At 38.6% G+C, this 15,986-nt stretch overlaps 3 protein-coding genes across 3 annotated transcripts in view; 1 reads left to right on the top strand and 2 right to left on the bottom strand.

The window, feature by feature from the left end:
• Positions 1-15,986, top strand: part of LOC134821203 (uncharacterized) — a 90,546-nt gene that overhangs the window by 39,877 nt on the left and 34,683 nt on the right. The gene's annotated exons all lie outside the window — the stretch shown is intronic.
• On the bottom strand, positions 849-3,377 carry LOC134820630 (E3 ubiquitin-protein ligase TM129-like). Its single transcript, XM_063831131.1, has 4 exons — positions 3,279-3,377; positions 3,039-3,097; positions 2,818-2,873; positions 849-2,597 (listed from the first exon to the last, which is right to left on the bottom strand). The coding sequence occupies exons 1-4, from the start codon at positions 3,375-3,377 to the stop codon at positions 1,711-1,713; spliced, it is 1,101 nt and encodes a 366-aa protein (XP_063687201.1). The 3' UTR covers positions 849-1,710.
• LOC134821328 (probable ATP-dependent RNA helicase vasa-like) lies at positions 5,331-14,969 on the bottom strand. Its single transcript, XM_063832059.1, has 12 exons — positions 14,955-14,969; positions 13,335-13,396; positions 13,068-13,099; positions 11,788-11,922; positions 11,076-11,201; positions 10,536-10,693; positions 9,975-10,386; positions 9,593-9,773; positions 9,281-9,453; positions 7,055-7,437; positions 6,773-6,915; positions 5,331-6,645 (listed from the first exon to the last, which is right to left on the bottom strand). The coding sequence occupies exons 1-12, from the start codon at positions 14,967-14,969 to the stop codon at positions 6,582-6,584; spliced, it is 1,884 nt and encodes a 627-aa protein (XP_063688129.1). The 3' UTR covers positions 5,331-6,581.

Genomic DNA, 15,986 nt, shown 5'->3' with positions numbered 1-15,986 from the left:
ACAGAAACATGACCTCAAATTAATATTGATTCATAGTTTTTAGTTTAAAGTATTGAAATACTCGATACTTAAATTGTCATTATAATTTAGCGACCTCTGCAACCAATAAACTGCTATTCACCCGATACTAGATTATGAAAGAGAAACTGAAACAATAGCACTTAATTCTGGGGGGGGGGGGGGGGGGGTGGTCCAACTACATTTTTGTACACTAATTTAGCGTACATTTGGCAAAAATCGGATGGCCATGTACATTTATGGTAATATAAATGTCCAAAAAATCGGAAATCCCTGGAAACGGAACAGGAAAAACAGGAAAAAACATATTTTGTACATTTTTGTACATTTTTGTACATGTACATTTGGCAAAAATCTGGTGGCAAAACAGGAAAAAACATATTTTGTACATTTTTGTACATGTACATTTGGCAAAAATCTGGTGGCCATGTACAAAAATGTAGTTGGACCCCCCCCTAATTCTGCAGCTTGAAGAAAGCAAGACATTGCTGGCTGAGTGCAAAGAATTGGCTCCTGAATACACAGGTTAACGTCTTACAACAGTCATATCATTACATTTGTGAAATATACCTGTAAAGCTGTAATATCCACATGACTAATATTATGACTGTCAATAACAGTGCGCAAATAAATCAAATCACAGGATTGCTGACTAAGATGGGAGGTAGGCTGTCAATGACTACAGGTGCTATAAGTGGGGGAGTATCCACTGTGGAGGACAAAGCCAAGGGAGGTCTCTCCTATACCACTGGGACCTTCTCTAATATGGGTTTGTTTTTATCTTTATTAATTAAGTTGCTTTCATATCATTTAAAACCTTTTTTTTTCTTAAAAGTTAACTTTCTTAGCTTTTGAGTTCCAATTTCTGAGAACGTTTTTCCAAAATGAAAGGGCCCACTGTTGAAATTTAGATTATTATTGAGGAAATATAATCCAGAAAAATAGTTGCCAACTTGGTGTTATAAATACAACATGCGAGTAAGAGCTGTCGAAATATATTGTTTGGAATCTAGTTAGTCTAATAATATAAGTAGTCTAATAATATCTTAGATAATTTGTTACTTCTAGATTTACTTCTTAAAACTTTTATTTCTAGGTGAAGGTATCGTGTCAGCTGGCAAGTCAATGACAGGACAATAAAACGGAACTTCAATCTGATCTGTTGTAATTTGTTTAAGAGTTATTAACAGAAACTATCAATAAACTATAAAATCTTATTAGAAATAATCCCTAAAATTTAATAAGTTTAATCTTTGCATTCTCAAATTTAAAATTCAAAACATTTTAAATGTGATTTCAAGCATTAAGAATGGTATCGATATTTTTACAACCGTTGTTAAGTAACAAAATTACAATAGAAATTATTGTCATTATCTAACATACCCCATACATATGAAGACTAGCATTATATTTAATCTAATTAATTACATTGTCTGTACCCAATGCAATATAAAATTACCTAATCACTCTAAAGAGTATAAAATTTTAAAATTCCTAAAACGACGTCACATTCATAAAAAAATCGACTGTAGCATCAAAGTGTCATTCTTTGCCATGCAATGAAAATAAACCTTTTGAAGGAGGTTAGTGCTAACTATGAGGACAATGCAATGTTTCCAAGACAGCTAACTAGAACACTATAAGCAATAATGAACACCATGCAGATGTATGCCTACACCGCAATGTACCTTCTCAACTCGCAATGAACTGCACATCTCTCAAACAAAACTTGCTGCGGCAAGTAGGACAGGGGGCCTTGCCCGAGAGCCATTTATCAGGGCTATTCTGGTCTTGTCTGTTAGCAAACCACTTGGCCATGCATCTCATACACCACATTGGTCTACACAAACAGTGCTTACAGTCCCCAACACTTGCCTCATCACATAACTTGGATATCTTAACATCAGATAAGGCGTAAAGACATCCAATACATTCCTCCCTTTCTCTGTCTGTCTGAAACAGCCCGTTTTGAGTGACTTCTTCTTTAAACGCTTCTTCAAATTTCTCAGTCAGTGTTTCATGGAAAACCACATTTCTTACATTAAGAATGGTTCCAGAGACCTTGTTGCAAAGGTCATTGTAATCTGTGGAATTGAGTCTTATCCTAAAGTCAGACGAGGCAGCATTTACAGAGGAGACGTTGATGTTGATAAACTGTGTGGTGAGGCGAGTTTCTGGATTGATGTGCTCGGTTGTTGACTGTATTGACATGTGAACGTCAGGTTGATAAGCAACATTGATCACATAGAGACCACATCTTATTATCCAGTTGTCAGTGACCACGACTTTACCCCAGGTTCTGCCATGCACAAACTTGTCCACTCTCCTGAATTCTGTGGCTAGAGCATCTGAGACGTTGACCCAGTCGCGGGAGTGAGACGCATGTGCTGCCAGGGTTTTAGCTAGAGGGTGGTTTTTCCATGAGCCTCCAGAATACCAGTAAAATGAAAAAATACACGCCAATATGAGAGGAGAGCTGCTGAGAAGCAAGTAAGTCAGATTCAGCTCAACTACTTCAAATATAATGGCTGAGCACAAGTAGTAGTTAGGAATAACCCAGCAGTGCATCAACAGTCGAGCTGCAAAATGATAGTGTCAAGCTATCTTTTGATGATAAACATGGTATTACTACATAATATTCACTACTAGTTATTAAATAAAAAGACATTTTATTGACAGGATGGTGAATTCATGTTCTCATTCAATTAGATGAAATATTGCCAATAATACAATTATAATACACTCTCAAGAAACTACACAATAAAATCTCAGGCAGTTCAAACATGGCATGTTCCGTACCTGATGTTAGTCGCATATGATATTCAGTGAAATGCATTGCTTCATCACCAAGCATTCTGGAATAATTGGGCAAATTATTATATCTTTAAAATACCCAATTTTTAAAATGCATCAATAAACTTTATTTTTAAGCAAGGATTGGACTTTGGTTGAGTAAACTTGATTTAATGAGATCATTATTTGTTTATTTACACTCTGTATATACTACACATTCAACTTACGAGCGAAACATAGACTCCACTGTCAGTCCAATCCCATAAAACTCAGGAGGGGGAAACACCTGAGAATGTAATTATTAAGATGGGTGAAGAGGGTTCACTTTCTCAGATCGTGTATTTACCTATCTACACATCAATGGTCTGTACAACAGAACAATGAATACTCAATGCCTTCTAAATATTAAACAATCCCATTTAATCACAAGATAGAAACCTGAAAATTAACATGTCGATGTAACTTACAAATCCAAGAACAACAAGAAAGTATACGATTGATGCTAGAGCAAATTCAGACACCATCATGTTACCATGGTGTGTTATTCCTACTGGTTGCGGCAACATCTTCCTACACAGGGATAAAGCAAATCAAAACAGGAATAAATTGTTTCCAGATCCAGGACTACATGACAATATTATATGTTAAGATCTATACTAATAATCCCAAAAAGTGTGTGGGTTCGTGGATTGTGTGTGTGCGTGTGGGAAATTTATTTGTTCATTAATATAGTGAACAAACAAAATATAATAATAATAATAATTTAAACTTATAGATTATAGTGGTACAACAACTTAAAATGCACAGGTGTGCCACGAAAACATGTCAGGACACAAGAAAACCTGAAAAGCAGTCCACATTTAGGTTGGAAATTCACATTTAGGTTGTACCATGGAAAGATTGTTAAGACTTGATACACTAAATTACAAGATAAAGGGTATGCACTTAACAGTAGAAACGATGAAAAAATGTTTAGATTAATTAATACCATAAGCACGTTAAAAAAACTTTTTCAGATACACTTTAAAAGAGTCCAATGACATTCAAGAGGCAACTCATTCCATAATTTAGGGCAAACTTTCTGAAGCGATCTTTCTCCATACTGTCTATGTACTCTAGGTTCAGTCAAATAGATAAAATGATTATAATTGGCATATTTAAACATATTACTTAAATAATCTGGTCCCATACCATTTAAGCATTTTTTAATGATTATTAATGAAATTATCGTATATTTATAATTCAATATGTATTGATTCTTCTGTGGAAAATACAAATTGTATTTTACTTAAATTGTACTTTACTTAAGACATTTATAGACAAGAAGCAATAACTTATATTGAATTCTTTAACAAATAGGGCATAGGCTAAGGTCTTTCAGAGTGTCTCTTAGATTATTATGTTTAATTAGTCCTACTGTAGCTTTAGCAGCAGCATTCTGAACGAGTTGAAGTTGGTGGATGAGGTTGTCACTAATTTCATAATAAAGAGTATTACAGTAGTCCAATTTGCAGACGATGATACTGTTAACAATAAGCTTGAGCTGGGCTTTAATTAAAAGATATTTTTCCTAATTACATTTACTCATGGGCCGCGCTCAGCCTGTCATTCCGCCGAATCTCTATATCATATGTTAATGAACGTGATAGCCTGAGGTCCCCAGGTAAAATTACATTCCTAAAGAGTCTGAAACAATGTTTTTTGTGACCCCCACTGCCCACGGTCGTTTCACTATTGTAGAGTTTCTATAATGTATAAATTTCTACTATACAGGGGGAGCCGCGCACTCGTGCGCGGCGGGTCATACAACGTATGACAAACATTTAGTATTTGATTCACGATTCACGATGTCAATCCTTCGCAGCTCGGTGAGGCACAGTGGTGCATCTCGCCGATCTACCGAAGTGGTTGCGAGAAGCATTATTTGATGCGCGCGCGACCCAGTAGTGCATCGCGCTACAAATTTAGTATTTACTGGGCCGCGCTAAGCCTGTCTGCAGTCATTCCGCCGAATCTTTATTTATTTGTCTATGAACATGATAGCCTGAGGTCCCCAGGTAAGACAAACATACATAAACAGGACATGAGAAAACCTGAAAAAGCAATACACAGGTTTTAGATTCTAAACCATGCCGAACTATGACTTGATTTGTCCATTGTTAATGAACTGACCCGATCAGGCAAGAAGAAAGCTGTGCGCGCTACTTCGAAAAAATTTAGACGAAGGCATCCGTCAAGTTTTGCTCTAACCAGAACCCTTGGAGTTGCGCGAAAGCACATGGGTAGGTGAATTATATGTTTATAACCTACCGTGTACCAAGACGCGCGCAGAGTTGGACTCGTCGACGGTCTAATATATATTGGAAACAAATATTTTAAGAGTATCAGCCGTTAAAAATACCTCCAATTATATTCAGCGACAGAATCGTCTAGTCTTGGCTTACAATCAACCTCGGCATACACAAATTTTATTACTATTTAGCCTTACTTGACTGCTTTAAAGAATTGAAACGCTCGTATAAAATAATGATTTTGAAAAAACTTAAACAGATGGACGATTTGTATCTTGCTATTCTGTACAAATCAGCATCTAAGTAGAGAAATAATCTGACATAGACAATTCCAAAAATGTTACATTTTAATGAACAATAAAAAGTAGTGTCCGATGTTTCAAATCTAGCTGACTCCAATAACGTAAAAAAGTCTCGCTCAAGAATACATGTTTGGAATAAAAAGAATAAGTTAAAAATTATAATCAAACGTTGAATTACAATTACAGTTATTGATGAAAATGGGTCGAAAATGACCTAATTTATTAAACAATCAGTGTTCTCAGAGACATAAGTTGGATCTAGTTCCCCAGTTTTAATTAGCCCCTCGCCTGGCCCCAGTTCTCGAGATCTGCCAACAGCTCTAGTCAGCAATTAGTAATCAATTAATCAGTTAATTAATTACGAAGGGACCAGGCGGAGAGCTCGGATCCTTAACTTAATGACCAGCACGCCTCCGATAAACACTAATTTCAGTAGCCACTATTTGGCAGAGCGCCAACAGGTCGCCTAAGGGACTTGCAGTGCGCCAACAGATCGCCCAAGGGACCTGGCGGTACGCCAACAGGCCGCCTAAGGGACCTGGCGGTGCGCCAATTTAGATCTCCTTCTACACCTCTACCGAATAGAAGTCGAAACACTCACATTGAGTATTTATTTTTGTAACTATTTTAACTAATTGACATTAGATAATTAGTGTGCTACAGTACCCTATACAAGCAGGGCGATCAATAGCAGAATTGTTACTAATTATCAATTAATTAGTAAATTAAACTTCCAGCCAGGAGAGGGGAAGGAGCTGGCTAGTTAATTAGTCTGATATCAGGGGGTGGGTCAGCAGGTCCAGTACCTCTAGCAGTGAGACTGGTAACTGAATAGCGGCAAGTCACTATAGAAGTCACTAATAACTACTCCACTGCCAAGTACGGACATGCCCATCAAGTTACCATGGTAACACTGAGGAATAGAACCAACTAAAAAATTAACAAACATCTTATAGAATAGAGGAATTCCTTCTAAAACCTCTAGACTAAAACAACGTTCACTCAAATGAGTTTATATTTATAGCCGAAGAACTGTAGATGGTAATAGCAGAGTAATGTCGGTACTAAAACAATAAGTACAGAAACAATAATAGTTCAATATTGGTAGGGAACCAATATTATAGAGTTAAAGTTGGTTGAATTGTAGTTTTAAAGTTGGTTATAGATTGTACTTAATCTACCAAAGCTCGTCACTAGCAGGACCATCGTTCATATTCCAACCGGCACTAGCAGTATTACCACTGAAATAATAAATTACAGTAGCGAAGCTGGGCATTACAGATTAACCTTTACAATGTAAATTTTATTAGAATCGCCAATACGATTTCTAAAAAGAGCGCATTTTAATCTCAGTAAAACCAATCTTACCTGTCTCCTCCTCCCCAGCCACTGTCCCTGACATCTGATCCTCCAAATCCTCTTCCACCTCCACCTCCTCCACGAGAGTTCCAGCCTCCAGTTCCGGCTGCACCTGCTCCACTAGCCAGCTCCTCTAACCAACTAGGTACGTCCTGTAATATTGTGAATGGTAGTAAATCGTACTTTAACAACCCCTCAAACTTCAGGTTCAAACTAGGTAAGTAAATTGAAGCTGGAAATTCAGCAAAACTAGAAATTATTAATAAGACTCTATGGTTTTGTTGAAATTACCTGTTGAGCTTCAGAAAGGATCTTTACGAGCGCTCTAGCGAGGTCGCTGTTCTGAGAAGGATCAAAGAAAGAGATGGAGTTACCAGTGTTACCAGCTCTACCGGTCCTACCAATCCTGTGAACATACTCATCTATCTCATCAGGCATATCATAGTTGATCACGTGGGTAACCCCAGCAATATCCAGCCCACGTGCTGCTACACTGGTGGCTACGAGGATGGGGTGAGCTCCTGTCCTGAAGTCTCTCAGTGCCATCTCTCGCTCCTTCTGTTGTCGGTCTCCGTGGATACTGGTGGCTCCAAAGTCTTCCTGAGAGAGCAGGGACGCCAGGAAGTCAGCCTGTTTCTTGGTCTTCACGAATATTAGAGTCTTCTGGCCTTGTCCTGCAATTAAATTAGCAGTTAAACTACTGTTTAGTGTTTACCCAAACAAGAGGGAAGTTATTTTTAGATAATCTTCCGAGGATAACAGATCATCAGGTACGTGTTAAATTTGATGTTAATTGTAATAATTGATTACACTGCCTACATGTTAATTGTTCATGAGAAGTATGGTAATGTGTAATCGCTACCTTACACACACACACACACACACGCATGCTAGATACACGTAAAATTAGCCACACTACTTTTATACTTTCACAAATTCTGAAACAGAGCAATCTTCTTCCTATAATAATGTTAATTACTGAGAGATTGTACCATGTCTTGGCCTCTCTTTGCGTGCTAGCTTATCCACTTCGTCTGTGGATATTATGCTGCAATTCGATTTTTATGTTGTTTTGTTGCTGCATGCTTCTCTTTAGAACGATTTTGTTTATGCGATGTTCTTTCTCAGCTTCGGTAGTTTTTATTCACGTGTGTTTAAATGTGCTGTAATATTACATCCCTAAATCTAATAAGACTGCCCCCTGGGCTCTGATACCGTGACACAACAGTACACTCGAGAACACTAGTTACTCCAGATCTGCTCTGAAATTTGTACACCTTGTATTTTGTGTTGGAAATTTCTAGTCCCTATTTTACAATTTGTACCAGTAAACTGTAGTTTAAGTTAGCATCGCTAGCCAATCGCGATCGATTGAAACAGATTTTTAACATGCAACCTATCGATAGGTTGCATGTTAAAAATCTGTACTATCTATCTAACTTATATAATCGTATATGATATACGAGCATCGAAAGCATGATATGATGTATCATTTATGATTTATCTGTGTTAAGTGTGAGCGTATCTTAATTACAGACTCTTCGTCGTAGTGTAAACATGCTACGCAACAGTTTCGGCTACAATTGTATTGTTTAGCTTGTTTTAGCTTTTGTACGTGACAAGTTCCTCCCAGGTTTATAGTGTCAGGAGATGTCTGTTATTAAGATTGTCGGCTATTTTGTTTGAATAATGTTGAATCGCAAAATTAAATTTAACTTATAATCATCGATTTATCCTCCCATGAAATGCCAAATTATTGAACTATTAAACATCGAAGGCGACGAGACTTCAATTAATAAATATTTTAAGTTTATTTACAGTACGGAATATTATTTTTAGGAACTGAGATGTTAAGATCCGTGCTCCTGCTAGGAGCAATAGTTTTCATGGCAACCCTCACAACAGCACTGGAATGTTACTCATGTGGAGCGGTTCACGACAAGCCTTCCGAGACCCAAATGGCCAGTTTCAAGAGAGTTATAGAGAAGCTAAAGATGGGCTCATGCCACGCTGGAACTTACAAGGAATGCAAAAGCAAAGAGGACGAGTGCCAGAAGGTGGAAGTTCAGAGTTACCTAGGAGATAGTTCAGCTCCGATAATCCATGCTACTGTTTACAAGTGCGGTCAGAAGATCAAGAGGGAGAGATTGTGCCGTACTCTCAAGTTGACAGGTTCGCTGTTAGCCCACGTGCATTTGGATTATTGTGAGGTTGAGGGCTGTGATGGAGACATGTGTTTCGCACCTCCAATTTATTGATTTGAACAATGAACACTCTAACTTATTTATATTAACACTCATACTTATTTACATTATTTACTTTTACACCATTTATTTCAATAAGAAGAATTTTGAAAGTTTTAGATTTGTACTACTTTAACTTAAAGAATGACGAACAATTATTTAGGTTTTTGCCTATTCTTATTAGAAAAGTATTGTTTTGATTGCAATAAAAAGAGAAAAAATTCTTGAATAAACTGAAGAATAAACTGAAGAATAGACTGAATAATTAACTAACCTATCGAGTTGAGGACCTCTTTAACTTTGGCTGTTTTAGCTCTGCCGTCCACCTCCAGCACTTGCTGGGTAACGTCAGTCTGAGCGGAACCTATGATACCAACTGTCAGGAACTGGTAGTCAGCCTTGAGGAATGTTTTGGCTACTTGTTGTACCTCCTCCGGGAACGTGGCACTGTAAGAATTTATAGTTAAGTTTGTAGTTTAAATGTGAATTTATTACCAACTCACCAATTTAGAGAACCCTTCACTAGAAATTCAACGATAATTGTCGGATTAAAGCTAATGTTACTGTTCTACTCCTGGTAGCTCACCTGAATAGAAGCGTCTGCCTCTGGTCTTTTGGCGGAAAGCCGGGAGATTTGGCGAAGAATTCAATGTCGGAGGAGAATCCCATGTCCAACATCCTGTCAGCTTCGTCGAGAACAAAGAACTTGATGTTCTGGAGACTGATAGTTCCGTCAGTCACAAACTGCTTCAGTCTTCCCGGGGTTCCTGCGATGAAGGAAATTTTTAGCATAGCACATCCTTATTCCTATATCAAAGTTGTAACGCAATCAGCCGATGCGAAATGGGGGCTGCGAGCTTGGCTGGTTGTCAAGGACTGGCTCAAAGAAACGAACCCAGGGAGCACTGACACAGTGCGGGTCCTGAATACATTCAATAACAAAAGAGATAAATGAGAGTCTATCTTACCGATGAGGATATTGCAGCCTCTTCTTATACAGCTCCTCTGATGCTGGACAGATGCGCCTCCGTAAGCCAGCTGAGCTTTACACAAGGTGGAGAACGCGAACTTGCTCGTCTCCTTGTGGATCTGCATAGCCAGTTCCCTGGTCGGGGTGATAACCATAGCATCAGGAGTCTGAGTCGAACTGAACTCCGAGGAGGATGGACCACTGTTGTTTATGATGTTAATCATGGGAAGAACAAATGCTGCTGTCTTGCCTGAGCCAGTCTGGGCACATGCCATGATGTCCTTGCCACCGCAGATGATGGGAAGAGCCCACTTCTGAACTGGGGTTGGTTCGTCGTAACCGCTCCTGGCGATGTTCCTCTGCAGCTGGTCCCCAAGATTCAGTTCAGAGAACTTTTCTACAGCTCTCACCTGTTGACAGAGGATTAGTGTACAATTTTATTGAGTGATAGCACTCTTTCGTGTTATAAAGTAAGCAAGATCATCGGCTTTAAGATGAAAGAGATTTCAGAGCCTGACTCTACACGATCCGGGAAATAATGCAAGGTAGTACCACTCACCAGTTCACTTCCGGGTCCGGTGACCTTGCACGGAATGTTGCGATACTTCTTGAAGTTGAGTCCAGTGGTAAGTTTGGTACCGCTGAAGAGAGCGTTTTCGGAGTCGTCGAACGTTGGAACGTATGTCACTGGTCCGGGTGCATCAGGATCTCTGGTGTCTGAAATCAGTTAAAAGTGAGCTCATTGAAAATTAATATAAGAGTGACATTGGTAGAATATATTGAACACAAGTATAATTCTGGAGAATTCGTCTCGTGGCCGCAGCCTAGCTGACAGTCAAACAGGAGATTTTATGAGAGCCGCGCGAACGCGCACCAAATTTGATCGATATTCTGGCTAAGAAATTAGGTTGATATGCGCTAAGATTTTTCGCGCGTTCCGTTCATGACATTGCGGCGTGCGAAGCCTACCACGTTTTACTTGTCCATAATCAAAGTTCTAACTGCCAGTGAAACACTGAACACCTAATCGAATCAATCCAGAATTAATTAATTATCATACCACTTGGTACAGGCTGCCTAGATGTGATATCTAACTAACCCGGTTCAGTGCAGTCAGCGATCCTGTGACCAGTTTGTTGACATCTGAAACACTTTTCTTCTCCCTTGCTGGGACATTCTCGGGCGAAGTGACCATCTTCTCCGCATACTCGGCAACCATCTCCTCCTGGGATGGATTCTATTAGTTTTCTTTTTACTTACCATTGGATCTGAATTTATTTGAGACAGTATTTTTACGAAACCTATGAATTATTGACACGTTTCAACATAATTTTTACCGGCTGGTTTGTTAGGACTCGTGACAGATTCTACATCCGTCATCTGCGATAAACAAAGGAGGATATATTTAAGCGGGAAGAAGTCACGTGGTGTTTACTTAGCTGGGAAAATCACAAATAGATAATGAGATTATTAAAAAGGTGATTAGAAACGGGATCAAATTATACCGTGCAGGGTATTCTATGATTACCTTGATTAGGGGGTAATGAAGAGACAACCTGGGGCCAGTAAGACTGGTATTCTGTTTCAAAGTATTGAAATAACAACACTAAATGAAATATAGTGGCAATAAGGCACAGGTGATACCTATTTTTAGCATGTTGAAAGTAGTGAACACTGAGTAGTGGGTGGTCGGGGGAGTGTAAAGTGTGGAATGCAAATGTAAGTAAGTTGAACTGGTGAGGGAGGTATGAACAGGGGAATGCAGAGGTTCAGTAGCATTAATAATGTTCTGTAACAAAAGTTACACTTACCTCCGAACGAGCTTCCACCGCCTCCAGAGTAACCACCAGAGTTGTTGGACGCCTGGTTCCAACTACTACCATTGGACTGTCCTCCTCCTCCTCCTAAATTACTACCACCTCCAAACCCATTACTATTGCTACTATCTGAAAGGGTAAACGATTTTAAACTTTTAAAGAAAGATAACGAAAATTTCTTTTTTTTAACATGGTCTTAAAACAGCGTTGTTTGACTAAGGTCTAATTTGATATCCCTATCGATGCAGTACAAGTTAGTCAGACTAAAACTCATGATGTACATTGTACAGTGTACGGGGGGGGGGGGGGGGGGGGCGCCAAAAGTCAGTAAACATACGTTGAGTCTTTTAACGACTTATGGAGGCCACGCTTAATCGATATTGAATTGCCATTAAAATGCCAAACACAATCCATTACAATTCGACTTGCTCCAATCATTCGAAATATCTATAAGCCGCGAAAATAAACGTTCATTTGGGAAATTGAACATCATCATTATTTCATTTGATATATTCCTCGAATGAGTGAGAATAGCAGGTCATACCAGGAAGAATTATTTAAATCAGGCAGTTAGTGACTGAGAAACAAGCCTCAACGTATATGTACTGAATTTTTACGCCCCTTTATTTGTATTACACTAAAGTATACTCGGTGCGAGAATTCTGATAAGCGATAATGGAGCGAAGTTCGTTAACAAAATAACTTGTCTTGATAAAGCTGAACTGATAGAAAGTATTTGAAGTAGTATGGCAGTTATATTTTCAACATTGTGCCAGGCAAGACTGTTAGTCTGGTCCATTAAGATAATACCATATTCAGGTATGAGACATACAATGGGTCCCTCTATTTAGGGACAACTCAATAAGTAGAGATATTCCTAGAAAGTCTTCAGGGCCTTCACGCGACATTTCAAATTGTGTACGCTCTGTAGAGCTATAGCGAATAAAATTAATAGGAAATTAATAGGAAATCAGACTTAGTTGAAGGTAAGGATATAAATAGTCGTTGTAAACTTAATAGCTTCCTTGAGACCCATAAATGTGACTGGGGCTGTAAGTGTGTACTGTGTAAGTATAGACACATAACATAGTACATGCTAGTACATGCTCAGTACACAGTTTTAGATATGTAGTACTGTTGGTCCTAATTCGCATCATACACACATTTATCTCACAAGTAACATCGTTTAAATATGTAACTAATAATAAAATAGAGATAGCAGATAGAAAAGAGTTTTGATAGTTAGTTAAGTAGTAGTAAGTAATAAAACTCACTTGCTGCGGCTCCAGGGGTAGTGTCCACATTCCTGAAATGTGATAATTTTAACTCTAACTATTTTAACAGAACCAGTTTTAAAAATCAGGCTAGTTTCATACTGCTTTATTTGGAGGACTTCCCACCTATCGATGATTATTTATTTTGATTCGATAAAATCAACTTTTAGTCTTATCAACTTAGAAAAGTTAAATTAAAAGTACATTTAAGTAAGTAAAATTAACACGTTGCATTAAAATATCCACCTCTACTGAAAACATACTCACTTGAATAGTTCTCCTGAGACTGCTTTAGATTTTGCGGCTCCGCGACCACGACCAAACCCCATCTAAAATAACATTAAATTAACTCACTACATGATCATACAATTACCCCATAGTAATTCTAGATAGTATTTAAGGAGCGTAGCTTAGAGCAACATTGAAGAAAAAGAATTAATTAATGCGCTTAAGTGATGTCTCATGTGGCTAACTATTTTATTATCACACATCTTACACATATTGTAAGTGACTATATTCTTCTAAATGAGGTAGCAAAAATAACCAACATGTCTAAATGAAGTTGAGGAAATAATCGATATCGTGTCTAATGATGTTCTAGATGAATGTTGTAAATGAGTAATCAATGTCAACTTAACATAAGAAACATATTATGATACATAGGGTGATAAGAACCAGTAAACCAATAATTACAAGTCGAGCAAATGATACATTATTCATTAAGATCGATTTATTCTTGATATGATCATGCAAAGATAAAGGTAAATAAATCAGCGGTAAGTTCTAATTCCTGTACGAAAGCTTTTCTTTGACCATGCACACAGCTTAGAATAGTGAAATTTTGAGGAAAAGCAATAATGGTAATAATAGGGATAAAAGTCCTAATGTAAACTGTGCAGACAGCGAAAATGTGAGCAACATAAACCCAAAGGTAATTTTCAAGAACTAATACAAGACTGAATAGAGCGATTTATTCCAAATTTACAGGAAGCTCACACCACAATGAAAAATGCTGTACTAGTATTTTATATGATTTCACTCTTGAAGCAGGTAAATTTAAAACTAGATTCTTTGTTTAGTTCTCATTAGATGCAGAAAGGCAAGTTTCACTTCGTGGTTAAATTGGGGTATAAAATAGTTATTCTGTTATGACATCTATGAACGGTTTCCCAATTTCTTACTGGATTGGAAACCAAACTATGGAAAGAGACTGAGAGGACGACACCGCAAAGGCTGGATGGCCTGTGTACTCGAGGATGCGGCTGAATTTTCAGGTGTCGATAACGTCAGCAGAGACGCAGTAAAACAGTTAGCTCTAAAACGAGTGGAATGGAGGAACATGTTACGCCGTAGAAGAGATGTGTGTGATGCAGGCCACTCCAACGACTAGGAGCATGTATGTATGAATATTTCTATCCAAAGGAAGCGAGGTTTCATATTCTGCACGAGGCCCGATTTGAGGGAAAAAAAGTATTTTAGCACTTGCGATGCAGTGTCACCGGCGAAAATTCTGTTGTTTTTACCGATTTTGGTATATTTTGTTGAAAAATCTGATCTGTCCCCAAATTTATGAAATCTTATGTCCCTGGACACACTGTAGTTACTTCTTCTAGCAGCTTGTTGGATAATTTAACAAGACGAATTAATTAATTAATTGGAAGGAAAATCAAAATTATCCATGATACGGTCACAATTTATCGAATTAGCCAGCAGATTATTTAGCATGTAATAAAATTGAGTAAGATAGTGAATCATTAGATAGCCGTGCTGCACAATGAACTTGATCGTAAATCACATTATCAGGAAAAGGTGAAAATGAAAACAAACAAAAAAAGGGGGGACCCCTAACCAATGTAGCTAAATGTAAATTCTATAAACCCAACTTACTGGTGTTGTTATCATATAGCTAAGGGGAAACAGTGGGGTTAGTGAATGGTAAAATACCGTTAAGACTAAGTAAAGTTTAAAAAATTATAACATCACATTATCACAAATGTCTACAAAATATCATCACACTGTTTTTTTTATTTAAAAAAAAATTAATTTAAAGAGAGGCTGGGCCTGGTTGGCCCACGAGAGGATAGCATATGAATGCTTTGCCTACCTCTGGGGTATGGCAGTCCTGTGGGAGGATGCCAGTGGAATCAAGATGTGTAATCAAGGATGATAGTAAGTGTTGTGGGGTGTGTCATAGATGAACGCTTAAGTGGTGGTTGAGTGTGGAAGAGAGAGGCGAAATAAGACGGCGTTAAAGTAGTCGCTATCAGGCACGTAGCCAGGGGGGGGGCTAGGGGGGCGGCAGCCCCCCCGGAAAAAATCGAACCCCAGAAAAAAGATAAGCCCCCTAGTCCCCATGGTTGCCTGGTAACTGGGCTGTGTTTATGACTGCAGTCAGTCAAAGATTTGAACTGTGGATTAGTAAATATATGTCATTAAATCCAAGCAAACATTCTAGAAGACTTCTATAATTATAGTCAATAGTGTCCCCTAGACCGTAGGAAATGTAAAAATCTTAAGACGATGAGGCCTGAGTAAGTCGTAAATTCTGATTGGAGAATGCAGATTGCTGTTGTGAAGTTACCAAATTTACGTGAGTACTTGATTCTTTTCAATCCCAGTTTATTGCTGTCCTACAAATTTCTTTAATGCCAAATGTCGTCTAAAACACCCTGTTTCACAAAAAATTTCCGGGGGGCTGCGCCCCCCTAGCCCCCGCCAAGGGGCTCCGCCCCTGGACCCCGCTTGGGGCTGCGCCCCCAGACCCCTGCCACAGCTTGCTCGCTTCGCTCGCTGCGCAGCTTGATTGGACGCGTCGGCTCGCTTCGCTCGCCGACAGCCCCCCTCAAAGAAAAATCCTGGCTACGTCCCTGGTCGCTATGTTACACCTGTCTGGTCCAACTCCTCTGGCACCATTAAGCG

This window comes from Bolinopsis microptera, chromosome 9 (genome assembly GCF_026151205.1).
Source record: "Bolinopsis microptera isolate Bmic1 chromosome 9, MBARI_Bmic_1.0, whole genome shotgun sequence".
In the NCBI taxonomy this organism is placed as follows: Eukaryota; Metazoa; Ctenophora; class Tentaculata; order Lobata; family Bolinopsidae; genus Bolinopsis; species Bolinopsis microptera.
This window is presented reverse-complemented; position numbering and strand designations above follow the sequence as displayed.